The sequence below is a fragment of the Erythranthe guttata genome, chromosome 4 (genome assembly GCF_056151865.1).
Source record: "Erythranthe guttata isolate IM_541 chromosome 4, IM_541, whole genome shotgun sequence".
Classification (NCBI taxonomy): Eukaryota; Viridiplantae; Streptophyta; class Magnoliopsida; order Lamiales; family Phrymaceae; genus Erythranthe; species Erythranthe guttata.
In genome coordinates this window covers 4,644,439-4,671,130 of record NC_142536.1, presented here as the reverse complement: position 1 = coordinate 4,671,130, position 26,692 = coordinate 4,644,439, and the positions used below count along the sequence as shown (strand labels likewise).

The window sequence follows — 26,692 nt, the reverse complement described above, 5'->3', positions numbered from 1 at the left end:
TAATCTTATTTCTTGTCTTTTCTTTTCTAATCACAATAATGCATGATATATAAGATTTTGTTCAAGGCCATAAGGACAATTAAATTAATGGATGAATGAAATTTAATGGCCCATCTATCTAATTTATTGTTCCATTTTTTCCTTCTTTGGATCATCCCAAAATAAAATAAAAACAAATTAATTTTAAATGTATCTTTATAATCACATATTGATGAAAAATTTGCACTCTCGATACCTTTTTTCGAACCTTATCAGTCGACCGTTGGAAAAGCTGACCTATCGCACGATTTAGAGAATTCGAGATGAACAGTGCAACGTGAAAATAGTAAAGAGAGATGAGTGAATTCAAGAAAAGTATAAAACATGTTATTTATTGTTCGTGCGTAACTCTATAGGGTTTGTTACATTTGATCGATCTTAAGTTATAACGATTTTTAGAGATCGGGAGTTCGGCTCACTTAGTAAAACTGCAAAATTAATTAATTAATTAATTATTTTCAAACAAAAAAAAAATAGAGGGAAAATAAAAGAAAGTAATTTATTTCAGTAATGAGTAATGAGTATGGACCCAATTAAGTAAAATGGGCCCACCCTCAACCGAAACACTAATGAAGAGGCCCCGTATATACTTTCGGGTACACATGATGGGCTGGCCCATATTGTCTCGGGTCTGTCGCGCGCGTGGAATCGCGTCCATCAAATATAATAAAGCTCAATGGGGCCCACACTAGTATTAATTAGATTTAAAACCTATCACCTAATTTAATTGTCTAGCAAACCCTATCAACCAACCACTTTAGAACTCAATCGTGTGCATGCTTGCATGCATACATACACACACACATACATATACACATAGACGCATTCGTTAACAGACCGAGCTACAAAATGAACACCAACGAACGATGCCTCATTGAGAAAATCTAAACAATCCTAAAAAAACGAGGTAGTTATACAATGACGAGAGTTTTGAGTAGAGTCTTGTTCAAAAATTAGGGGGAGAAAAAAACATTTCCGTAAATTTAAGAATACTGCGAAAACCCTGATCATGTTACATGTACACTTCTATTATGGGAATCATTATGTGAGTGTATATCAGCAAGTTCTCTCACCCGTGACAGGATTGGAGCTGGGATTGGAACCGATACTTGTTTCCGAGAATTCTGCATCTGTTCATTCACCAAAACAAAGTCAGTCTACTTTGCACAAACACAAAATTTGATTAAAATAAATAAATTAATTAATACATAAATATGAAAAAAATCTTTTCAGGATTTATCAGCAGTTTTTTCGCCAAGAAAAAGGCCTCCATTCAGCAAAATACATATATTGAACATTCAGGATACGGGCAGACTTTACGAGCACATCAATGCAAAGGCAAAATCAGCTTTCCTCCCTCGAAAGGTTTTAACAACAATAATCATGACCATCAACATCTATGATATTACCACAATTAATTGAAGTTGTTTGATATTTAACAGTTTATCAAGAAAATAAAGTCGATAGGAAAAAAACAGTACCCAAGTTTGCAATGGGTATCATGATTGCTAGCATAACAATTGTACGATAATGGAAATATCTTTTTAAATCAACTAGATCCAGTAGGGTAAAAGAATCTTGGAAAGTTAAAAGCAAAAGATTTAGTGCAGACCCTTTTCAATTGATTTCTTAGTATAGATAGGTTTAAGCAAGCAAATTGTATTTTTTATATATATTATATAAAAAATAGAATGCAAACATACTATGAAAACACGTAGTTAGCAAGAAAATTAACATGTTCTTCAACGAAGTTGGACTGTAGAAACATAGCAAATTCGTATGAAAACAGTTCGAAAGTATCACCATCATTGAGAAATGACCCGGTTTGGTACAATCCTTGAAAGAGTGAGGTAGAAATTTGCATACAAAAAGAATAGTGATAAGAACAATTTGGCTTACCCCATTTCCCGTAGGCAGTTCGGCAAGGCTAGCTCTTAAGAGATTCCTCCATTTGTCCTGTAAATAACAATAGCAGCTCTTAAATCTAAGTAGTGAATGACATAAAATCTACAGTTTAAAGTACCAAGTTCATTATTTGACTGGCTCAATGAACCCTATGAAAACCTACCTTTAGGTCAACTGAAGTTCGGTAAGAATATGAAGCAAAGGCAAGCCGTTTGATCTCAGACCATCTACCAGCACCATATTTCGCAACCCCTTCAACCAATTTAACAACTTCACTTAGAGTCCAGGGTCGGTGATGTTTTCTCCTGATGCCTCCATTTGCAGTGGTTATAGTCGCTACATCATCATCTGAACTAGTCTTGTATGACGATTCCATATTTTTTGACTTCACTTCCTTCTCCAGCTGAATTCTTTTCTTTTCTGTATATGGCTTGCATCCTTCTGAAGAAGTAATAGGCTAGGGACATAAAAAGATTCCATCAAGATTTACGAGTAAGTATTCCATTTTTACGTAATAAATATAAAAAAATAAAAAACATAATTACATGCCATGAAAGACTCCAATAAGGAAGTTTCAACAGCTGTTAACATGCAACATTTATGTTTTTTTAAGAAAATTACAACAATATACATCAATAACAAACAAAAGAAAAAGCCAGTATCCATCAAAACAACTACATTGCCAAATTTAAAAAGGTTCTTGTTTTAAGATCATCAGATAAGGCTTACTGATCAAGGAATCAACCTTAGTCAGAGATCGAATAACAGGATTTTCACCAAAACAAGCAAGGATAAAACCAAAACTTACAGAGTCTTGAGTCCATCTGGGAGATGAGCTATTATGGGGTATTTTATTCTCGCTTCCACTGTCCAGTTGTTCGCTGGATTTGTCATCACTATTTTCCAGTTTGGTTGACATGTCCATTCCACTTGGCTGAAATTTCTAAACATAACAGCGGAAAGCACGTAAATTACTCCAGCTAACAAGCTTAACCAAACACTAGTTTCACAATTTTTATCATTACTTTATATAAAGTAACATCTTAGACACGTTGATTCAACATTTTCTCTTATTTAGCTTATGAAGACATGAGAAATGCTACAGCATGCATAATGTTAATAACAACCATCCAGAGTCCAGAAACAGGTAGATATAAGAACAAAACCAAAACTATAAAAAAGCAAGGGGACAAACTAGTTCAAACTGGTCCACAGCATCAAGAATAAAAAAAATCGGGGTGGGGTGGGGTGGGGGGGTTCTGACTTCCTACAAGATTAACCGATTCACCCGGCTTGTCATCCAAAAAGCAACACCAACGAATAAAGGCATCAATAAACTATCTAAATTGTTCAGAAAAATGCAATGAGATCACAGAAACATAGTCCAGATTTTCAATTTTATGCTCACATCACGTATAAATGTATGCTTTCACATTACCGCAAGGGCCATAAAATTTTCCCTTGGTCGGCTGCGCCGGATCCTGGAAACGTACGGGACCTGGATCCCAAAAGCTCCAAGTGAATCCTTTCTGGTGAGACATTTCCCATCTAGTCCAGAGTTCTGAACAGGTCTTGCACAAACTTCCCCTGACAGCTGGTCATATGAAGGGTGTTTAACTGACGAAACAACTTTGGCACCAGAATCACGAGATTCTCCTTCCGAAAGTTCTTCAATATATCGTTTTGTGGGCTTTCTAACTCTTTTGGTTGGTCTTTGATTTGTATTGGCATCTTCACTTTCATAATTATCTTGGAAAGTAGAACTCTGTGCTTTCATCCCATCAACAATTGAGTGGTTTTTATTTTGATTATCATGGCAAGTTGGTGGACTTCCATGGCTCTCCCTCAAAGATGTAACTACACAGTCGACCAAAACAGAGGAATCCATACTTTTACAAGCTTCTTCTTTACCTTTCTTTACCACTCTATTGTCTATGATTACGAAACTGGTGGTTGAGAAATCACATGAATTAGTCAGTCCCATAATAATCCTCCTCTTGAGCCACTGTTTGTCCTTTACAGAAGTTTCTCTTCCAAAGGTTGCCTTGAAAGTATCCTGAAGCTCTTTAACTCCCAGGCTGTCCAGGTGTACTTCCCCATTCAACAGTGAGAAATCAGGGTTCAAACCAGTACCAATAGCAGATTTAGAGGTTTTATTCTCATATAATCCACCTGAAAGCTTTGAGCATCCCTCTGCACTCCCAGATTGACAAACACTGCTATCACTTGCATTAGGAACCAATGAAGGAGTTCTATCCTGCATAGTTCAAAAATAAATACATGCCAACATCAGTGGTAATAATTGAACGGATCCTTTCAATTCATTAAGAGAAAAAAAATTCCAATATCCAAGAAATCTCTAACGAGAAAGGAATCATGAGACACAGTAGCCATAGCAATGGCTGAGTTTTGGAAAGGAAAAGGAATTGTTAAGATGTAATATTAAACACCATATTGAGTACCTCATGTTGGGCATCTATTTCTCCACAATCCATTTCTGGGTCGGGCAGCATACTTGGCTTTTCTGCACCAATTTCTAGATCCTCCAGTTTTGGCTGGCCTGGCATACAAACAAGAATGCGTTACCTCGAAATTCCAAAACTAGGATAAGAGTGATCACTTGCAAGGTAGAAATGTGTGAAAAATGAAAACGTAACCTATTCGTCGTCAAATGGAACAATGTTAAGTAAATGGAAGAGAATATGACCAGTCTACAAGTGCTTTCTATGCTCCAATTACCTAAGAATTTTGAGCAATTGGCTTAATCCAAGTTCATGTTGCTCGAGTAAGTCTAGTGGGCCAATGCCTAGAGGCTGTTGTAAGGCGAAAGAGATATACCCCAAAAAAGGGCTACTTGTAAACATAGAGGAAGCCACCTCTGGAAGTATTATAGCCTGCCTCTAAAATCTAACATGCCAAGAAAACCTAAGTCTGCATACCTAGAGCTAATTAAGACCTACTGAGAATGCCTAGGTATCAAAGAGAGTGGCTGAGAGCCTAAAATATTTCAAACTGGCAAATGAATACATAGAACTGGTTCCTATAAGACTCATTAGGACAAACGTTTGTATACATTAGTTATCTCAATTTCATTTACTCATGTCCGTCAGATGTAGCCAACCTGCCATAGGATTAAGTGCCATAATTTCTCATTTTCCCTTTTATATATTTTTCTCCACTATTCAAGGCATAACAAATTGGAAAATAAAAACTAGCAAAATATGAGTAGAAGTTGGGAGAAGGAATATTTTCTTTGACAACATATAACTAAATAAACTGACAAAGAGAGTCCTGAAACCTCACAAGGAAAACAAATAAAACATGAACAAAATAAAGTGATCTTCAAAGGGTTCGGACATAATTCTTGACTAAGGGCATGCACAATGTATTGCAATGACAATCATGATTATAGTAGCCAGATGGAATACAGGGGAATACAAATGAAGAAGAAAATAGCTTTTAGTAGTGAACCTTCTGAGCCTTCGAACTGAACTTTATTTGAACCACATGGTTCAAATAAAGTGTCTGGAGTGTCATTACTTTTGTCAATTTCAAGCAAATCTTCTACTGCCATGACTTCATCTTCTGTTGCAGGGACTAATCTCCCATTGCCATCAACCTAAAATTTTAGACGGTACAACAGTTTAATTTACTTTAGAACTATCAGATTTCTGATTCAAAAAATAAATCTCACTAAATTACAGATGAAAATAGCACATTATTGAGGTAATGTTCAAAAGTGTGACTGATTTATCGCATATACTTCTAACCAAGAAATACCGTCAATCATATTGCCTGTAAACTCAAACATTGACCAAGTTATGACATTCCATATAACACGAGAATATATTCTCAAATTCGGAATCTAATAGTTTGTTTACATTCACACTTTCATAGCCACAAATGATTGGTAGAATACTTCTAATCTAGATTCTCAACATATCTACATTAAATATGTTGGCTGAACAACTTCCTATATTCTATATAAGAGCTAATGAGAAAATAAAAGGTTACACAACAAGACGAACTTCTAAAACACCTCAATAGGCAAGTAATCGTGCAATTATATCTCAAAATCAATCAAGTCTCCAATAATCTCCATAATATCTCAAAACATATCATAATTCATTCTTCCATAATAACTTATGCCCGCAAGAAAGAAGGTAAAGAATAAGAAACAATAAATCTGAAAGCGCAAGCATCTTTTCATTAGAACTGATTCTTCAAATAAAACTTTTCAAGCACTGGCAAATGGAGACGTACCCGAACAAGCTGGTAAACAATGGGATCCGCAGACATATTCGAGGTCGTACAATCTTCAACATTAGCTTCTTCACTTCCCACAATATCAACTACTGTATCCATTTAAAATGCACCACATGCCACTCATTGAAAAAGACTGCAAAAAGAAACACACAACACTTCCTCTTAACAACCTAAATTCCTCATTATCCAAACTGAATGCAAATTACTTCAACACATGCATGAAATACTCCATACACTCTAATTGTGTTATCATACACAAATTAAATCAACAGGTTTCTCACTATATTTTACACAAAAAAAATAAAAATAAAAAATTGCATTCTAAATTTCATAGAACAACCAATAGGCGCATAAAATTGATAAGCATCAGTAAAGTATAAAATGAATCAGCTAAAAAAATGTGATAAATGCATGGAAAAATATAATTATCGTTCGTGTTGGGTATCCGCCCGGAGAAACAATCGGAAATAAAACAACCATTATATTCACTAAATTAATATGCAAAACAATTATGGGAATAGGGGTACGGAATACAATCACACAGAATATTAACTACTGTTAAAATTATTTAACCTTAACAACAAAAACCAAGCATAACAATTATAATGACTTTATCAAATCAGGATAATTGCAAAAAAGGTAAGAAACAAATAAATAATATAAAACTAAAGAAATAAAGGGGGAAAAACAAAACCACGGCGAATCACACAGATTCGTGGGAGGATGAATCTCTGTCGACGATTGAGGTTCCCGGCTCAGTCTCAATCCCCCTCCGTCCTCGTCCAAGACTCACCAGCCGCAGCCACGCACCCACCGGAACAAGCCCAATAGCCCAAATCCCTCTCAGATTTCTAACCGGAAAAACCCGAAAAAACCCCAACACAGAAAGGACCAAGAGTTCGAATAAATCAAACACACACAGCACTCAACCCAACACCCAAACACTCACAAAGAGTTGAGACTCACAAAGAGTCGAATCAGTCACGAAGAAAAGATTTACGAACAAGGTGTAACGTAGGTTGAATTTTCTTGGTCTCTCTTGGTCACCGTTCTCTCACGAAGAAGAGGTCTATTTAATAGCCCCCAAGAACCGACTTCAACGGAAGCCGAGGGATCGGGATACTGGTGTCACAGATTTCCGGCGGAGAAATCGGACCAGAAAAGAGGACAAAAAAGCAGAGAGCCGAATCAGTATATCGGTGGAGAGATTAATCGTTTTTCACGTTTTGACCCCTTAATTGGGTCAAGACCAATTCTCCACGTGGGCTTTTTCAAGTGTGGGCTTGCTCCAAGATGGGCCGGTTACATGCTGGTATTGGGCCACAGATGAAGAGATAACATTTGGGCCAAAATCCCAATAATCTCCACCTGGCCCAAATGAGTCATCGGGACATTTAAGGGGAAAAACGAGATCATCATTGCCGTATGACACTACCTGCACTCAAAACACAAAGTTAGTACAAGTTTAAAAAACAAAACACAAAGTAATGCAAAAAAAACAAGCAAAACACAAAGTAATGCAAAAAACAAGCAAAACACAAAGTAATGCAAAATATTCTAACACATTAGAATACATCACCACCATCCGATATCATATTGGCTTGATCACTATGTTGGTTTTTCTTAGGCTTGGGACAATCACTAATGAAATGACTATGGTCACCGCAATTAAAGCACCTTCTATTATTAGGATTAGCCTTTGACTTACTCCAATCTCCACCCTTTTTCTTAGTTTGATCAATTTGACTAGAAGAAGCCTTATTGTTTTGAAAACGATTAGACTGACTTCCTTTAGCAAAATTAACTTCACCAAATGATTTATCCCTATTAATTCCCAATTCAAGCTCTTTGCTTTTTAAAGCATTGATCACAGTATCTAAAGTAATCTTATCTCTACCATACTTAATAGCAGACTTAACATCATTATAAATATCAGGAATAGCATTCAAGAGCACAATAGGGGTATAATCATCAATGTTCTTATCACCAGTTAATTTAATATCTTGAACTAACTTGGTAAAAACATCCATATTAGCATCAATATTTTTGCGAGAGTCCAATTTAAATCCAAAAAACTTTTCAAGCAAAAACATTTTATTGGGCAAAGAATTTTCAACATAAAGTTCTTCCAATTTATCCCATAAGCTTCTAGCAGAATCATGCTTTCCTACTTTTCTAATCACAGAGTCACTTAGATTCAAGATAATAGCAGAATAAGCAAGATCATCAAGTTCTTCACGCTTAGCAACAGTTATAAAAACTTCCTCACTTAGAGAAATCGCTTTAAAACATTTTTGATGGATCAAAATACCTTTCATTTTTTGTTGCCAAATAGAAAAATCACCCTTTCCATCGAAAGGAGCTAAAGATAACATAGACATAGATCCCATATTCAAGTATCACAAAGATAGCAAAATCACCAAGATTAAATATCAGCAGGATCAACACACAAGAGAATCACAAAGATTCAATAAACTTTAGCAAAATCGAATCACAAAGATTCACAATTTTTCAAAAAATCACACAGATAATAGAATCACAAAGATTCACAATTTCAAAGCAAAATCGAATCACAAAGATTCTAATTTTTCAAATATCACAAAGATAAAGAATCACAAAGATTCCAATTTTTCAAATATCACAAAGATAAAGAATCACAAATATTCCAATTTTTCAAATATCACAAAGATAAAGAATCACACAGATTCACACAAAATATTAGCGGAAGCAATAAACAAAGAATCACCAAGATTCACAAATACCAGGTATAATTATCACAAAGAATCAATCAACTCACCAAGAGTAGAAATTAATACCTGAGCGAAACCCCTGGACCAGGGTTTCGTACGCCGCTCCGGACGGACCCTTAACAAAGCTCTGATACCACTGTTGGGTATCCGCCCGGAGAAACAATCGGAAATAAAACAACCATTATATTCACTAAATTAATATGCAAAACAATTATGGGAATAGGGGTACGGAATACAATCACACAGAATATTAACTACTGTTAAAATTATTTAACCTTAACAACAAAAACCAAGCATAACAATTATAATGACTTTATCAAATCAGGATAATTGCAAAAAAGGTAAGAAACAAATAAATAATATAAAACTAAAGAAATAAAGGGGGAAAAACAAAACCACGGCGAATCACACAGATTCGTGGGAGGATGAATCTCTGTCGACGATTGAGGTTCCCGGCTCAGTCTCAATCCCCCTCCGTCCTCGTCCAAGACTCACCAGCCGCAGCCACGCACCCACCGGAACAAGCCCAATAGCCCAAATCCCTCTCAGATTTCTAACCGGAAAAACCCGAAAAAACCCCAACACAGAAAGGACCAAGAGTTCGAATAAATCAAACACACACAGCACTCAACCCAACACCCAAACACTCACAAAGAGTTGAGACTCACAAAGAGTCGAATCAGTCACGAAGAAAAGATTTACGAACAAGGTGTAACGTAGGTTGAATTTTCTTGGTCTCTCTTGGTCACCGTTCTCTCACGAAGAAGAGGTCTATTTAATAGCCCCCAAGAACCGACTTCAACGGAAGCCGAGGGATCGGGATACTGGTGTCACAGATTTCCGGCGGAGAAATCGGACCAGAAAAGAGGACAAAAAAGCAGAGAGCCGAATCAGTATATCGGTGGAGAGATTAATCGTTTTTCACGTTTTGACCCCTTAATTGGGTCAAGACCAATTCTCCACGTGGGCTTTTTCAAGTGTGGGCTTGCTCCAAGATGGGCCGGTTACATGCTGGTATTGGGCCACAGATGAAGAGATAACATTTGGGCCAAAATCCCAATAATCTCCACCTGGCCCAAATGAGTCATCGGGACATTTAAGGGGAAAAACGAGATCATCATTGCCGTATGACACTACCTGCACTCAAAACACAAAGTTAGTACAAGTTTAAAAAACAAAACACAAAGTAATGCAAAAAAAACAAGCAAAACACAAAGTAATGCAAAAAACAAGCAAAACACAAAGTAATGCAAAATATTCTAACACATTAGAATACATCACCACCATCCGATATCATATTGGCTTGATCACTATGTTGGTTTTTCTTAGGCTTGGGACAATCACTAATGAAATGACTATGGTCACCGCAATTAAAGCACCTTCTATTATTAGGATTAGCCTTTGACTTACTCCAATCTCCACCCTTTTTCTTAGTTTGATCAATTTGACTAGAAGAAGCCTTATTGTTTTGAAAACGATTAGACTGACTTCCTTTAGCAAAATTAACTTCACCAAATGATTTATCCCTATTAATTCCCAATTCAAGCTCTTTGCTTTTTAAAGCATTGATCACAGTATCTAAAGTAATCTTATCTCTACCATACTTAATAGCAGACTTAACATCATTATAAATATCAGGAATAGCATTCAAGAGCACAATAGGGGTATAATCATCAATGTTCTTATCACCAGTTAATTTAATATCTTGAACTAACTTGGTAAAAACATCCATATTAGCATCAATATTTTTGCGAGAGTCCAATTTAAATCCAAAAAACTTTTCAAGCAAAAACATTTTATTGGGCAAAGAATTTTCAACATAAAGTTCTTCCAATTTATCCCATAAGCTTCTAGCAGAATCATGCTTTCCTACTTTTCTAATCACAGAGTCACTTAGATTCAAGATAATAGCAGAATAAGCAAGATCATCAAGTTCTTCACGCTTAGCAACAGTTATAAAAACTTCCTCACTTAGAGAAATCGCTTTAAAACATTTTTGATGGATCAAAATACCTTTCATTTTTTGTTGCCAAATAGAAAAATCACCCTTTCCATCGAAAGGAGCTAAAGATAACATAGACATAGATCCCATATTCAAGTATCACAAAGATAGCAAAATCACCAAGATTAAATATCAGCAGGATCAACACACAAGAGAATCACAAAGATTCAATAAACTTTAGCAAAATCGAATCACAAAGATTCACAATTTTTCAAAAAATCACACAGATAATAGAATCACAAAGATTCACAATTTCAAAGCAAAATCGAATCACAAAGATTCTAATTTTTCAAATATCACAAAGATAAAGAATCACAAAGATTCCAATTTTTCAAATATCACAAAGATAAAGAATCACAAATATTCCAATTTTTCAAATATCACAAAGATAAAGAATCACACAGATTCACACAAAATATTAGCGGAAGCAATAAACAAAGAATCACCAAGATTCACAAATACCAGGTATAATTATCACAAAGAATCAATCAACTCACCAAGAGTAGAAATTAATACCTGAGCGAAACCCCTGGACCAGGGTTTCGTACGCCGCTCCGGACGGACCCTTAACAAAGCTCTGATACCACTGTTGGGTATCCGCCCGGAGAAACAATCGGAAATAAAACAACCATTATATTCACTAAATTAATATGCAAAACAATTATGGGAATAGGGGTACGGAATACAATCACACAGAATATTAACTACTGTTAAAATTATTTAACCTTAACAACAAAAACCAAGCATAACAATTATAATGACTTTATCAAATCAGGATAATTGCAAAAAAGGTAAGAAACAAATAAATAATATAAAACTAAAGAAATAAAGGGGGAAAAACAAAACCACGGCGAATCACACAGATTCGTGGGAGGATGAATCTCTGTCGACGATTGAGGTTCCCGGCTCAGTCTCAATCCCCCTCCGTCCTCGTCCAAGACTCACCAGCCGCAGCCACGCACCCACCGGAACAAGCCCAATAGCCCAAATCCCTCTCAGATTTCTAACCGGAAAAACCCGAAAAAACCCCAACACAGAAAGGACCAAGAGTTCGAATAAATCAAACACACACAGCACTCAACCCAACACCCAAACACTCACAAAGAGTTGAGACTCACAAAGAGTCGAATCAGTCACGAAGAAAAGATTTACGAACAAGGTGTAACGTAGGTTGAATTTTCTTGGTCTCTCTTGGTCACCGTTCTCTCACGAAGAAGAGGTCTATTTAATAGCCCCCAAGAACCGACTTCAACGGAAGCCGAGGGATCGGGATACTGGTGTCACAGATTTCCGGCGGAGAAATCGGACCAGAAAAGAGGACAAAAAAGCAGAGAGCCGAATCAGTATATCGGTGGAGAGATTAATCGTTTTTCACGTTTTGACCCCTTAATTGGGTCAAGACCAATTCTCCACGTGGGCTTTTTCAAGTGTGGGCTTGCTCCAAGATGGGCCGGTTACATGCTGGTATTGGGCCACAGATGAAGAGATAACATTTGGGCCAAAATCCCAATAGTTCGATTAACTGACCGCATAATTTCACGACGAAGTCCGGTCAACTGAACGGCGGGGCTCCGGTGAGATGGAAAAAGCGGGGGCGAAATGAAAATTCGAGAGTGAAATAGCGACAAATTATTGTTTGAAAGTGTAAATTCGTTTTGCGTTTTGGGGATTTTGATTTCTTTTTGAATTTCAGTGTGTCTCCCTTTTGGTTTGGCTTTACGAGCACGCTGGTTGTTACTACCAAAAGAGTCCGGATTCGAAAGCTACGAATTAACTTGATTTGAAAGTCGGCGTGAAATCCGGATATGCCTCGATCGTGGAATTGACAAAATTGACCCTCCCGAATTACCGGTTTCCTAGCTGTCCTTGGCACGGGAGATTCTATGCTACACCTGGTGAATATAACCAGGCACCATAATTAATAAAATATGGCCCAATGGGTTTTTAGAAATATAATTATAAAATAAATAAAAAAGGACACATGTCAAGAAAAGAGCCACTCGGTGAAAATTACCAGGTGTAGCATTGTATTCCCCCCTTGGCACTTTTAGAAAATGTGGCACTTTTGAAACGGGTTAATTGCATTTTGCACCCTTTAATTAACTCTAATTGGATCTTTGCACCCCAGTATTTCAAAATTAGCAAAGTCCCACCAAAAATCAATATATTAACTTTTGAAGGGATTTTCATGCTTGATGGTGTATTATAGTTTTTAGTTTAAAAAAATGTATATATGAAAAGCCTTATTTTAATTAATCCATTTAACTACACATTTGAAAACAGTTATCTTTTGAATTACTTTAAAATTTAAATCGAATTAGAAATTTTATATACATTTTTTTTTATTCTATGCGAAACATGTGAAAACAAATCATCAGTTATGTTTTTTTTTTTAATTTATATACAAGCAAAATAATTAAAATAAATATTAGCTAAAAAAACAAAACATAAAGAACAATGAAATTTCTTCAAATGTGTAAAATATCAAGATATATTATTGAGTTTTGGCTAAAATATCACAAGAAATTGAGGAAGGTTGCATTGTGCCATGAGTAGGGGTGCAAGTTGGAAATGAATTTTCCAATTTCCGCCGGTTTCGATCCGAAAAGTTTTGATTTTGAAACAATTTTTTTCATTCCGACTTCCAAAATTCCGATTTCCGAAATTTTCAGATTTTTTTGGATTGGAATTGAAAATATATAAAATAAATTTGGAATTTTCGATTTCCGATCCGATTTAATTCTGAAATTAATTCCGAAAAATTCTGATTTTTTCCGAAAAATACACTTATAAATAGTATATATTATATAATACTTATTTTCCGAAAAATACACCTATAAGTTTTGTTTTAGGATTTTGATATAATGAATTGTTGCTAGAAGTTTTATTGGATATTATGTTGTTTTTATTTTTATTTATTTTATTGAACTGAAATTTAGTAGTTATTAGTTTTACTTTTATCGAAGTGGATGCTCTTTTTTTCGAAAAATTATGAACATTTTAGAAAGTTTCGGCTAAGTTTTGAAATTTTAAAACTTATGTAGTTTCCGATTTTTTTCCGAAATTCCGAAATTTCCGGGTCTTTTGGAAGTGGAATGAATTTTTAGATTCCGAAAATTTTGGAATTGGAATTAGAATTGATTTTGTACTTCCGATATTTTTTAGAAATTTTCCGAAAGGCTAATTTTGATCCGATCCATCCGACTTTCACCCCTAGCCATGAGATATATTTTGTGAGGGTGAACTTTCCGAATTTTCAAATGATAGGGTGCAAAACACCAAACACTGTTAATTCTGGGGTGCAAAACGCAATTCACCCCTTTTGAAACTGGCATAAAACGCTTTTTCTATTGCGCCAAAAACAAAAGGCGTTGGGAAACAAGAAAAAAAACACCTAAAAGCGTTATTCGAGCTGAGAATGGAGGAGAGAGAAAGCGCAGATAAAGCTCCAGTGGAGGGAAAATAATCCCAACCAGCTCAATTCATCAATGGCGGGTTCAGCTCCGACCATCTCCTTCTTCAACTCCTCTTCCCTGTACTGCAATCGCGCTTTCGATAATTTCAAACATTCTCGCACTTTCGATAAGCGTTTATCGTTCACATGTTTCTCGTCCAAGAAGAAACAGCTAGGGTTCATGGATCAAATCCTCGATTACATCGAAGGTCGCACTCTTCATTCATCTGCTTTTGTATGATTTTTTCACGATTTTTAATTTGATGAATTTTCCTGTGTATTAGAAATGCAAACTGCTGTCTGTGATTATTGCTATCGTTTGACCCTGGAATTTGTTGTGCAGTTCCCACAATTTGGGGGAAATTTTTTGGATGTTTCCTTTAAGAATGTGTGTTTTTTATTTTATTTTATTAATATAGGGGGTCCAAAGTTAAGGAAATGGTATGGAGCACCCGATATTCTCTCGAAAGACGGAATCGAATCGGCCGAAAACGAGGCTCCAGGTCTCGTATACTTGGGCAATATTCTAGTGGATTTATTGCATTTATTAAAAAAAATTCGTAAATGACCAGATTAATCATTTCCTTTGCTTATCTGGAAACAGAAGAAGATGAAGTTAAAGATGCAGTATTAGTAACCGACGGAGATAATGAGATCGGTCAGGTGATGCTTGTTATTTTGAGCTCGAGATTTCTTGTATTCGTTGAATTTATCTAGTATAAGTCTACAATGATATTTTTTTTACGAATTTTTGAGTTTCTTTTTATTTGGGTTCTACTACAGATGATCATACTTTCGCTCATTGTCAAAAGAATTCGAGTGAAGGCACTCGTGAAGGATAAGCGCGTTGCTATGGAAGCATTCGGCACTTACGTTGAGGTATCATTAAAAAAAGATCTCAAATGATTTAGTTACTCGATTTTTTACTTTTTTTTTTTGGTTACTAAAATCCGACATACTAAACTTGTCTTGAAGTCAATGGCCGGGGATACAAAAGACAAGGCGTTTTTGAAGAAGGCATTAAGAGGCGTTCGTGCAGTTATATGCCCAAATGTATTCACTTCACCCATATTTGTTTTCCTAATGCTAAATAATCTCGACTCTCGTCTAATTGACTTACGGAGTATTTTTTTAGGAAGGGTTTTTATACAATCTCGAAAGCTGGAAAGGTATACAACACGTGATCCTGTTATCTCAGGTATCTGCAATTTCCGATGCATATTAGGCTCACTGACCTCAACAATACACATTTGATATCGTAAGTGTGTGAAAGTCTTCAGTTGTCTGTCTATAGGGGCTCAACTGGTATTCAAGCAGTAATGAATAGCAACGCACGAAAACTAGCAGAGCAAGACGAGAATTTGGTGAAGGCATCGGGTGTGCCGTATAGCATTATTCGGACCGGTGTCTTAAAAGATACACCTGGCGGCCAACAAGGTTTTTGCTTCAAAGAGGTATGTTTGTTCGCATTGAAAGCCTGCTAATGTTGCAATAGTGATGTTTCATAACTACCAGATAAACTTTTTATGAAGGTGTAGGGTTAATTTTTTTTTTTACTAAAGAAAACAACTAGGATCTGTTAATTCGACTGTCGTTTTGATGTTATTTTGTAAAAACATGTATCTATTTTCTCGCCTTTCTTTATGTTTCTAACTCAATATTTGATCATGACAGGGTAGTGCAGCAAAGGGTAGTCTTAGCAAGGAAGACGCCTCGTTTATTTGTGTAGAAGCGCTGGATAATGTCCCGGTTAAAGGATTGGTATTTGAGGTTTGGATATACTAAATACATGCTATTATTTTCTTACTCGTAATTATTTGTTATGGTTTCTTGAATTATCTTAACGTTTTTTTTTCGTTTTTTTTTGTGCTCAAACAACAGGTGATTAACGGTGAGGAAAAGGTTTCGGATTGGAAAAAGTGCTTTGCTACATTGATGGATATGTCGAGCGGAGAAGCTTGAAAAACACGAAGGCGAATCTAGGTACTTCGAATTTCGAAACATGTCGTATCATTTTAGAATATATCAGATGCCTGTGCATAAAAATATGTAAATTCATTTATGGTGCATTGTATGTGATTATTTTGTGTTTGGTGTTGTTGAGTATAAATCCTTTGGATTGTACAATATTTGTAAATTACTCGAAACTCGACTTATTCGTACAACAAACTAAAGTAAAACTTCACTCCGATACATTTTTCTCGTTTCGACTATTCTTCTTCAAACGAAAGGGCATGGAAGCTTTTTGCCCTCCCTCAATCTCAGTACACATACCACAGGCCACAACTATTGAGTAAATTGCGAAAAAAATTCTCTTGTTAGCGTGATTACGTACACTTACCACTCGTACTAACTAACTCGTACTAACTATCCATCAAAATTTCTAAATCGCCACTCGTACTAACTATCCATCAAAATTTCTAAATTGCCGAACACTAAAATCAAAAAAAATATAAATTACAAATAACCTTTTGAAGTACATATCTAAATCACAAAAATTCTCAACCTTAGCTTAAATCATAAAATATCTAAATTGCAGATGACTGGTGTAGAAATATCGTTTTATTTATATATATATATATGGCTGTTGAAACTTCCCATCAAAAAGCACCACACGACAATAATGTAAGACACCTACCTAAACTCCCATCAAAGTTTTAATGTTCTTTTGCAATAAAACTGAATGAAGAGATAATAATTAAATATGTAGGCTCTATTGTAGAAAAACAAATTAATTACCTTTATCAATGAAAAGAAAGCTACATAAACTACAGCTGAATGTGTATCCACTATTCCCATATGCAAGAAAAAAGTTATTTAAACTCAAGAAATCGAGTCCCTCTATCATGCATTTTCCAACAGAGGGTCCAAAACGGAATCTTTTCTAGAATATTATCACGAATCGAAGTGAAAATAAAAAGAAAAGACTAAAAAAATACGATCAGTTTTCGGACCTAACCCTCTTTAGTCCACCTCTTCCGTCGGATTTAATAGTCCCGGCCGATTCCCCTTCATAGGAAGCTTCCATTGATTTAGCCGAGTCGGATAAATCAGCGTAAAGATCAACGACCCTTCTAATGTTGTTGTTGAGCTCTTTAATCAACCCCACGTTTCGGGATAAATTGTCGGGGATCTTGGATTCTTGATTCCGATTGATCTCGTTGATTAAGAGCCTGTTCTGGTCCAAAATTGTTTGGACCAGCACAAAGTTTTTGTTGAATGTCTGAAGAAACTTGCCCTCGATCTGTGCGCCGTCAGCAATGCTCGAAAATACGTTGTTTTCCATCGCCCCTTTTTCGGTCTTCCCACATAGAAAGTTATTAAAACCTCTGCAAAAAAAAAAATCAAATCTTGATCAAGAAAATTACAAATAATTGAAGTGACTGTTAGCACTAATCATCCCTTCTTTTCTTTTCATAATTACGTCTTTGCCACTCATATAGATACAATATATAGATACATATTTCTATATTTTTTCTTCTTCAAATTATCTGGAAAATGGAAAAATGAAGACAGTTTGAAGATGAAACACTAATTCTATATCATATCATAATCAAGATCAAATTTTTATTACAACCAATCAAAGGTCAAAACTTGTTTCTAATTCTATTAACACTATCCAATCAGCACCTAATTAATTGCAGGCAAAATGCACATGAAAACAACAAAATTATAAATAAATTAAAAAAAAACACAAAAAATTGGAAAAAGAAAAGAGCCAATAGAAAATTCCCAACACTTCACCTTGAAATACAGGACAATTAATTTGTTCTCTCTTCCGACAGTCGTTTTCTAGAATGTGTGGAAAAGCTCCGGCGCGGCGGAGCTACCAAGACTAGTTAACACTGACGGTGATTGAGCAGAGGCCCTGAAATCATAGAGAGAGAAAGAGAGAGGGGTTTTTCTTCTTTCTTCTCTCTCTAGAATTTGTAGAGAGAGAGAGAGAGAGGGTTTGACAGATGGACAGATTCACAGATACTTTCTCTCTCCTCGTTTACTTCATCTGCGGGATTCGGCCTTCACTCATTGCACTGCCTTTTTTCTACGATGATGGAAAAATAAAAGGCTACTTTTGGAACTATATTTATGGAAAACATATTTGGAAATTTACAGTTTTGACCCCTCATGTTTGCAAATATTCCACATTCGGTCCCTTATGTTCATAAAAAAACACATTTGATTCATAATGTTTCAATAATTCGACACTTTTGGTCATTTTCATCAATTTACCACTTTTGGTTATTCCGTCAATTTACCCGTAGTCCGTCAGTTATGGTACTGATGGGCACATGTTTGATTTCGTTAGTTTTAACAGAAAATTGACGGAAATGACTAAAAGTGTTGAATTTTTTAAATAGGGGACCCAATGTATAATAGGTTCAAACTTGAGGGGTGAAAACTGCATTTTGCCTAAAATATATTTGAAGATAAATAAGGCTACCTTTTGGCTAAGCGCGCTTTTAGAAAAGAATCGTGTTTTGTTGGGAAACGCGCGTTAAGCCAAAAGGTAGAAATAGTAGGGAAACAACATAAAACCGAAAATAAATAAAATAAAAAATAAAATAAAAGTTTTGCAGCTACTTCCGTATGGCTTCGGAAACTCGAAAAGGTCAGATGATCTTACTGCTTTACAATCTCCGGCGATGAATTTCAGTTAAATTATGAATTATTAACAGTAAAACCTTATCGGAAATTTCTCGATTGTTTTAATTTCATATCGATTTTTTTTTTTAAATTGACAATCACTGCAGTTGTAGTTCATCTGAGAGCCACCGGCGATGCTCCGATTCTCAGGCAAGCCAAATTCAAGGTAATCTGTTTCGAATCAAAATTTCAATTCGGATTGTAATAATTTTTTACCTCTTTAGTTTATTTGTGTTTTGAATTTTGTCTGATTTATGATTTAGTTTTGGCTGTTTGTTGAGAATGGGTAAAACCCTATAGTTGGAAAATATGGTAAATTATCTGGTGAAGAAACATGTGCAAACAGCTAATGCAGATAGCAAGAATCATCTTTAAACTCGTAATCTGTATGTAACTAGGTCAAATTAAACTCTGCCGAATACCACTTCGACAATGGGTAAAGGGTCAGTAATATTTTCCGTTCGTTGTGGAATTACGGGTTTCTTGGTGTCCAATGAAGAGTCCTAATTTTATGAGAGGTCTCTAACAATTTGAGCGTGTCGAATGAAGGGTTATGATCGGCTACAAGGGGTTTAAGTCCCTTTAATCATCTCGTAACTCCCCATTTGGATGGGCTTATTTGTGCTATAAGTAGAACACTTCGTAATGAGGTCCATACAAGAAGAAGAAAAATAAATATATTTGCTCTATTTTATCTCTAGAATTCTCCTCCTACTTCGTGTTCATTATATTAGTTGTTCAGTTGGAGATATTATTGTCCTACGAGTTTTTGCTCGTAAAATGAGTAGTTCATTTTGTGTGGGGGGGGGGGGGGGTGGGGGGGGTGGGGTGGGGTGGGGTGGGGTGGAGGTGGGGGTCAATCGTGTTATCGGAAGTTCTCGTCTCACGTTGGATATGCTTTTACGTATGTGATGTATCTGTTGTCTTTTGTCCATGCACAATACTTGTTATCCCTTTTCTTAAGAAACAATATTGTTTGATAATGATTGCATTAATATTTTAATAAGGTATTATTATTATTATTTCCTGAAATGCAGATTGCTGGGACTGACAAGTTTGTAAAAGTAATAGATTTTCTTCGTCGTCAGCTTCATCGGGAGACATTGGTAAATCTGCTCTACCGTTCAATTTGGCCTTCATAATCACTTTTTTTTTTCTTAGTGGTACTAAATTTATATTTTGCTTCTCTCAGTTTGTGTATGTAAACAGTGCATTCTCGCCAAATCCTGATGAGTTGGTCTCAGACCTCTATAATGTAAGTTGTCGTTTTCATCACATCTTCTGGAATTATGTGAGGATCTGAGATTTTTATTTTTGAATAATCAGTTTCTTTTCTCTTTAGTTAATCTACGAGCCAGTCTTTTTGTCTGAAATCAACTTATATATTGCTATGCGATTATTTCGTATTTTGCTTTTGTGGAATTTTATTAGCTGCCATAAAGATATGTTGACTGGTAGACAGTGGTGTTTACTGCCATGGATTCAGCTTTACAAATACATCAAATATAAATGTATCCTGATATAATTAAATTTCGATTCTCTTCTTTTGATGGCTAACCTTTTTTTTTTGGTGACCCTAACGTAAAAATACGCCTTCTCATTTTCTCCAGTCCCTTTCATCTATTAAACTATGGCATGATAATTTATTTCCCGGAGATGGAGTTGATCTTGCTGAATGTTTGTACGTTTTCGCAAATTAATGTTTTATTACTTATGCAGAACTTTGGTTTCGACGGCAAATTGGTGGTGAATTATGCATGCTCCATGGCGTGGGGGTAATTACTACCAAGAATTTGTTCTGTACATTCGTAAAGTAAATATAGGTAAACTCATGCTGCCTTTACTTCGTTTTTTTTTTTTTTTTTTCTAATACATAACAACACAGTTATCCATTTCAGTAAACCCAAATCGGCAATTTCCTTTTGCAATCATTTGAGTAGTTTAAAATTCAGACATTTGTCATTGATGATAGTAAATCTCCGTCAAACAAATCTATGAGTGCATACATAGAATTACGTTTTGTTTTCTTCATGTTTTTCAACTCGTCACTAACGATTTTCGATAATCAGGTCCTAGTGGCGGTAGACTGACATTTCGAAGATGATACTGCTAGTGAAATTGTCGTCCCTCAAGAAGTGGCGTGCATTTTACAAAATAGTTTACGGTTATTTTCATTCCACAGACAAATTGTTTGCAGATTAAAACTCGTTCTGCGAAAGAAACCTATTTCCAAATAATGCAATATTGTGGCCCTCTTTATAACTTTTATTGTATATATTTGTTACCGGGAAAATAAAATTCTGGCTCGGCCACTGACTCAACGGCTACCAAATTCGAGAAACTTATTAGTGACCCACTTCAAAGTTGAAGGATTGTCATTTGAGAAATCAAAAAAGTCATCCTCATCAACTTTAGAATTTGCATTTGAGTCCTCAAAACCACTGCTGCTCCTGCTACTTTTACTACTAGAATTTGCATTCAAATCCTCAAATTTAGTTTCTTTGTCTGAAAATCCTGCAACTAATACTCCTGTGTCTGATATCTTCTTGCTCAAATGATAGTTCCAGTAGTTCTTTACCTCATTGTCCGTTCGACCCGGCAATCTTGCTGCAATCAACGACCATCTGCAGTACGAACTCAAAATAAAAATAAAAATAAAAAGATAAATTAATCTTTTTATAGTGAAAGTTTCATACTTAATAGTACGATTGTAAGTTACATTAAACAAATTATATCGGGGCCTCAATTGATTACTCGTTTAGTGCCACAAAAAAAAGGTAGAAACGGATTCGACCTATCACGTTTACTCGAAAAGGTCGTTTGAGGTCAAAACAACGACAAGTTATCTTCCAGAGTAAATCACCAACTTTCAAATTTCATTAATCTTTCAAGAAAAATCATGTTATAATAAGTATCAAATTTCAATTTACCATAGTCTAGCTAATGTCCTTATAATGCAATATTGGCTATGAAGCAATAATAGTGAACAAGAAACAACCATAAAAGTTAAAAGGACTAAATAATAAATAATAAATAAAAAGGAGTTTTGACACCCTGTGTAGTGTGGCCACTGAAAGGCTGCTAGAGAAGAAATGTTTTAATAATTGTATGGTGAGTTTGTACCTAACTTTGGGACACAAATTTAAAAAGAAACATAGGAGTAAAACTAAATTGAAATAAGATTGTTATACCAATGTATATAAATTATAATCATGGTTTTGGTACACCATGCTTTTGTCACTTTCTGCAATCTACATTACTTTTTATTTGATTCTTTTTTATTTGGATTTGAAGAAAAAATATTTGTCGTTGCATTAACTAATTTAGCCCATCAATCAGATTTTTCCAAGATCAATAATCAATAATCACTGGATAAATATTTTTGTATGATTCAATTAAAAATTTACGATTTTATATTATTATTATTTTTTTTAATTCAACATTATAAAAATTTAATGTGGTCAATAATTGGTTTAGTGGGCCTAGAATATAAAAGCTGGACCCAATAATTCATAATGGTCCATTTCTTGTAATCCAGAATGTTAGAGATAAATGGGCCAATACTATTGCGTCCGACTTAATATTGGGCCCACACCTCAACTAACAATTATTTACAATTTTAATTTAGATAATATCATAATATTTTGGGATATTATAAGATGCCTTCGTAAATAAATTTTTGATATAACGATCCATATCATTGATTAATTGGAATATATATAATTAATCCAATAAATCGTATGTCCCGAGCTAGAAGACCCTCGTAACATAACTAGAATCAACATGGCATAGTTACGAGCTAGTTCACGAGGTATCAAAGTTCTTATATCGATTATTTATCGAGTTTTCAAATTGTCTTTGAGCTTGATATGATAAGTAAAAATATCGAACTAGCTTTAATTGAGCCAAACAAGAGTATTTAATTGAGCTGGTGGTCGAGTCGAGTTTAATAGCTTATCAAACGATAATATGTATTAAAATTTGGTTCTTAAATGGATAGGGACCAACACACCCTATTCAAGAAAAGTACACAATATATGGGTTATAAAATATTGGCTTTGCCATCTTATAATTATTATATTTAGATAAAGAATAATCTCAATTTCGAAGTATTATATACCGATTGACTTGTTGTTTTATTTATTATTTATTGTTATATTTTTTAAATTTATTTGTGTACAAGCATCTTGGATCTACGAGGAACTAATTATACTTTTCTTCTCTTTCTTTCTCTATATTTTATATTATTTAAAATGGCAAATTACGGACACCCCTAAAAATAATGTTAAAATACGAAAAAAAATTCTTGTATCCGTAATTACATGGACCCCTCAAATATATAATGTCTTACATATCCATTCTTATAGTGTTAAATTACCCATTGAGTAAAGAGTTTTTTCGTAAAAATATATATAGTTAAAGGGATTAGTTGTAATTACCCAAACATTTGAGTTTTTCCGTAATTTGACATTGTCACAGGAGGTGGTCGTAATTTGAATGACGAGGTGTAATTAAAAGGTCCAGATAAATTTTAATCCAATGGAGATAGAGATTTAACCCATTTTATTTCGATTTTTCTTCAAATTTATCAAGAAAATATAAGTATTCATTTGTATATTGCATGTTAATTATACATCTTAGATACATAATTTGTTTTGGACACTCAAATTATGTATACCCAATATATAATTTTTATATGAAACTCATCTTTATTAAAGTGTGGATAGGTTGGTGAGTTTATATATTTAATACCAAACAAATTAATTTAAAATGATAAGAAAATAGGGATGGCATTTTAAAAATAAAATAAAAATAAATATAAATTTGTGTAAATATGAGTTGGAAAATCGATCGTGTCAGTAAGATGCTCATGCGTTCTTTGTTGTAATGACATTATTTTGTCAGAGATTTATATTTCTATAACAATTTATGCCAAAATAGAGTTAATAATAATAATAATAATAATTAATTTTCATGATCAATAGACTAAGAAAAATAAATAGATAATTAAATTATTTTGATAAATGTATAGATAATTAATATACATCATTTTCATTGAGGAATCATATATTAATTACTCATAATTAATTAGTGATAATTAAATTAGCAAAACCTGATTAGCAAACATAATTAACAAAAAAGGCCAAAAGAAATTAGATTTACCGCTAAATCCCGTCCCATCCTCGTATTCGCTTTCTCTCTCATCCTCCATTCTTGTTTCTCTCTCATCCTCCATTGCTGGGGATCACGAAGACAATCGAAAACCAGGAATTCTAATTAGGGTTATGGAAATAGAGAGAGAAATCCACCTCCCCAAATCCACTTATTCTTCTTCTACTTGAACTAGAGAGAGAAATTCCTCAATTCTCGATTTCGTTTGGACAATCCAAATGTAATACCCTAACCCTAACCTAATTCCCCAAATTGAAGAATCTCCTCTTCTCGTAACCAAAAATCGTGGACTCCTTTTAGCTGATTCTTCAAAACCACAACGAATCTTCGAGGCCATCTTCAATTCAATTCCGAATTTGAAACCCTTAATTTCTCCAAAAACCCCTCATTTTCCACCATTTATTTTGTTCTTGCTGGATTGGGGTTTTTGAAGGTTTTTGATGTAAAGAAGCCGTCTTTGAATGAAAACTCAATTTCCTGTTGGGCTCGATTTGTATGGATTCGCCATTGTTAACTCCGATCATCTTTCTTTTGCTTGGTTTCTTCTATCTCACTGTTGAATCTCAGCAGAATGTGAATCCCCCACCGCCGCCGCAATTTTCTCCCCCTCCTCCTCCTCCTCCTCCTCCTCCTCCACCGCCACCCCCACCTCCACCTCCCCCTTCTCCGCCACCTCCTGCATCTCCGCCTCCCCCGCCTCCATTCACTCCACCTCCACCACCGCCGCCACTACAATCACCTCCTCCACCTCCACCTCCACCACCATCTCCAAGGAAGCGCCTCCACCCACCACCACCACCACCACCACAAAAGTTAAGCCTTCCCTCTAAGAAACAAAATCTCAACACAGGGAAGAAAATCGGGTTGATGTTCATCGGAGTTGCCACGATCCTGCAAGTGTGTGTGGTGGCATTCCTGTTGATCAGGAGAAGGCAAATTTTAAAGCCCGAAAACCTCTACTGAAAGAAAAATAAAAATTCCCAACTCGTTTTGGTTTAATTTTTCGGATTATTTTCATTCGGTTTGGCGGAGTATACTAATCTGGCTCAAGAGTGAGACGAGGCGTCGTGTGAACCGAGGATCGAAGGATCTGCATCTGGATTACAGCCCTTTGTAAATTGGTAAAACATTGCTTGGCATTAATTTTTTTTTTGTCGATTTCTTATTCGTTTGTTCGTTTATTTCATTCAATGGTTGACAAAGTCGTAGGTTGATTCCGAAGACACATCCTTTGTTCCCCTTTTTCATAAAAGCCTTTGTTCTTTTGCCATTTATTATGACGACTAACATGTACGAGTTTCTATCAATACGAGTTTCAAGTTCACGATTTTCGTTCATTACTTGTCATTGTGATAGTCCGGCATATAGTTAATTCTAACTCGATTCATTAAGAACAAAATCACGACCTCGTGAGCCATTTGATTTGGATTCGATTACAATATGTTGTTGTTTAGTCAAAGAATCTGCATTAAGATAATTCTTAAGTATGCATTTATCATTTCTCGTGTTCCAAAGTTTACAGAACCACCGTTTGATTTGTAGGCGATAGAAGATGAATGACTTGTAGACGAAATATTTTTGATTTTCCCAAATTTTAAGGGACTGGCTTGGATTTATTTACCACCATATACACGTATTTCACCATGCGCGTTTATTGACGTGTTAGAGTTGCTACTTGAAAATCACCGTAACTTTATTCTTGTTTGGTCTATGATTTTCGAAGATTAATTATGTGATGATTATTGGAAATATTTGTGCGATCTGCCGTTCCTAGGAGATAGCTTCAAACGGGTAAACGAATTCGGATAACCTTTTGTTGTTTAAGATAATGATGATGAGAAACAGAGTGAATTTATTGTATTTGTACTTGAATAAGGGATTTGTGCAGTACATGTATATCTTTTTTGGCCCTGGATTTCTTTGTTAATTTACATTTAAAAAAAAACATGTATATATATATATGTGTGTGTGTGTGTGTGTGTGTGTGGTGTATAACTGCTTGTTATTTTACATAAAGCTGCGAGTATGACATATAGGACATGCTAACCGATTGGGCATACAACTTATTGGGCTTTTGTTACTAGACTTATTTTATAATAATTTAAAAATATCTTTTTGGTGATAATATTAACGAATTTCATATGATATAATATTTTTTTGATAATTTCATATGATATTATATATTTTTTTTTAAATATGACATAAGTATTTTGGACTGTTAAACGATTGGGTACTACTTATTGGGCTTATACTTCTAACTCTTTTTGTATGAAATAGTCTTATTGTATCTTTTTGGTCTAGTTTGATGAATTAGGCCTTTCAACTTTGTTGGACTTGGTTTCTTTAAAATTCCACACACACACACACACACACACACACACACACACACACACACATATATATATATATATATATATATATATATATATATATATATATATATATATATATATATATATA

General features: G+C 34.9%; 5 protein-coding genes and 1 pseudogene across 7 annotated transcripts; 3 read left to right on the top strand and 3 right to left on the bottom strand.

Annotated features, from left to right (window-relative positions):
• Positions 1-795: 795 nt before the first annotated feature.
• Positions 796-12,739, bottom strand: TRFL6 (TRF-like 6). Of its 2 annotated transcripts, none has more exons than XM_012974862.2 (9): positions 12,490-12,739; positions 6,208-6,343; positions 5,416-5,563; positions 4,407-4,504; positions 3,383-4,201; positions 2,753-2,887; positions 2,108-2,401; positions 1,939-1,995; positions 796-1,169 (listed from the first exon to the last, which is right to left on the bottom strand). In XM_012974862.2, the coding sequence occupies exons 2-9, from the start codon at positions 6,307-6,309 to the stop codon at positions 1,047-1,049; spliced, it is 1,776 nt and encodes a 591-aa protein (XP_012830316.2). In that variant the 5' UTR covers positions 6,310-6,343; positions 12,490-12,739; the 3' UTR covers positions 796-1,046. The 2 variants fall into 2 exon arrangements, with proteins under 2 accessions (XP_012830316.2, XP_012830451.2); XM_012974997.2 differs by having other exon boundaries at positions 2,753-2,878.
• Positions 12,740-14,334: 1,595 nt separating this feature from the next.
• Positions 14,335-16,609, top strand: LOC105951611 (NAD(P)-binding Rossmann-fold superfamily protein). Its single transcript, XM_012975088.2, has 9 exons — positions 14,335-14,625; positions 14,836-14,919; positions 15,021-15,079; positions 15,200-15,295; positions 15,392-15,469; positions 15,552-15,614; positions 15,697-15,870; positions 16,091-16,186; positions 16,298-16,609. Exons 1-9 carry the CDS (start codon positions 14,451-14,453, stop codon positions 16,376-16,378), a joined length of 906 nt encoding a protein of 301 aa, XP_012830542.1. The 5' UTR covers positions 14,335-14,450; the 3' UTR covers positions 16,379-16,609.
• Positions 16,610-17,132: 523 nt separating this feature from the next.
• LOC105951865 (protein ELF4-LIKE 4 pseudogene) lies at positions 17,133-18,304 on the bottom strand (annotated as a pseudogene). Its single transcript, XR_001172331.2, has 2 exons — positions 18,161-18,304; positions 17,133-17,745 (listed from the first exon to the last, which is right to left on the bottom strand). The product of XR_001172331.2 is annotated as a protein ELF4-LIKE 4 pseudogene (transcript).
• A 574-nt stretch (positions 18,305-18,878) lies between these two features.
• On the top strand, positions 18,879-21,401 carry LOC105951701 (ubiquitin-like protein ATG12). The gene is made up of 6 exons (XM_012975183.2): positions 18,879-19,025; positions 19,168-19,226; positions 20,098-20,166; positions 20,253-20,315; positions 20,780-20,883; positions 21,130-21,401. Exons 1-5 carry the CDS (start codon positions 19,004-19,006, stop codon positions 20,837-20,839), a joined length of 273 nt encoding a protein of 90 aa, XP_012830637.2. The 5' UTR covers positions 18,879-19,003; the 3' UTR covers positions 20,840-20,883; positions 21,130-21,401.
• Positions 21,378-24,296, bottom strand: LOC105955892 (uncharacterized). Its single transcript, XM_088817427.1, has 2 exons — positions 24,196-24,296; positions 21,378-21,684 (listed from the first exon to the last, which is right to left on the bottom strand). The coding sequence occupies exons 1-2, from the start codon at positions 24,294-24,296 to the stop codon at positions 21,378-21,380; spliced, it is 408 nt and encodes a 135-aa protein (XP_088673553.1).
• Positions 24,297-24,644: 348 nt separating this feature from the next.
• Positions 24,645-25,338, top strand: LOC148770957 (uncharacterized). Its single transcript, XM_088816583.1, has one exon. The coding sequence runs from the start codon at positions 24,728-24,730 to the stop codon at positions 25,193-25,195; it is 468 nt and encodes a 155-aa protein (XP_088672709.1). The 5' UTR covers positions 24,645-24,727; the 3' UTR covers positions 25,196-25,338.
• The last annotated feature ends 1,354 nt before the right edge of the window (positions 25,339-26,692 follow it).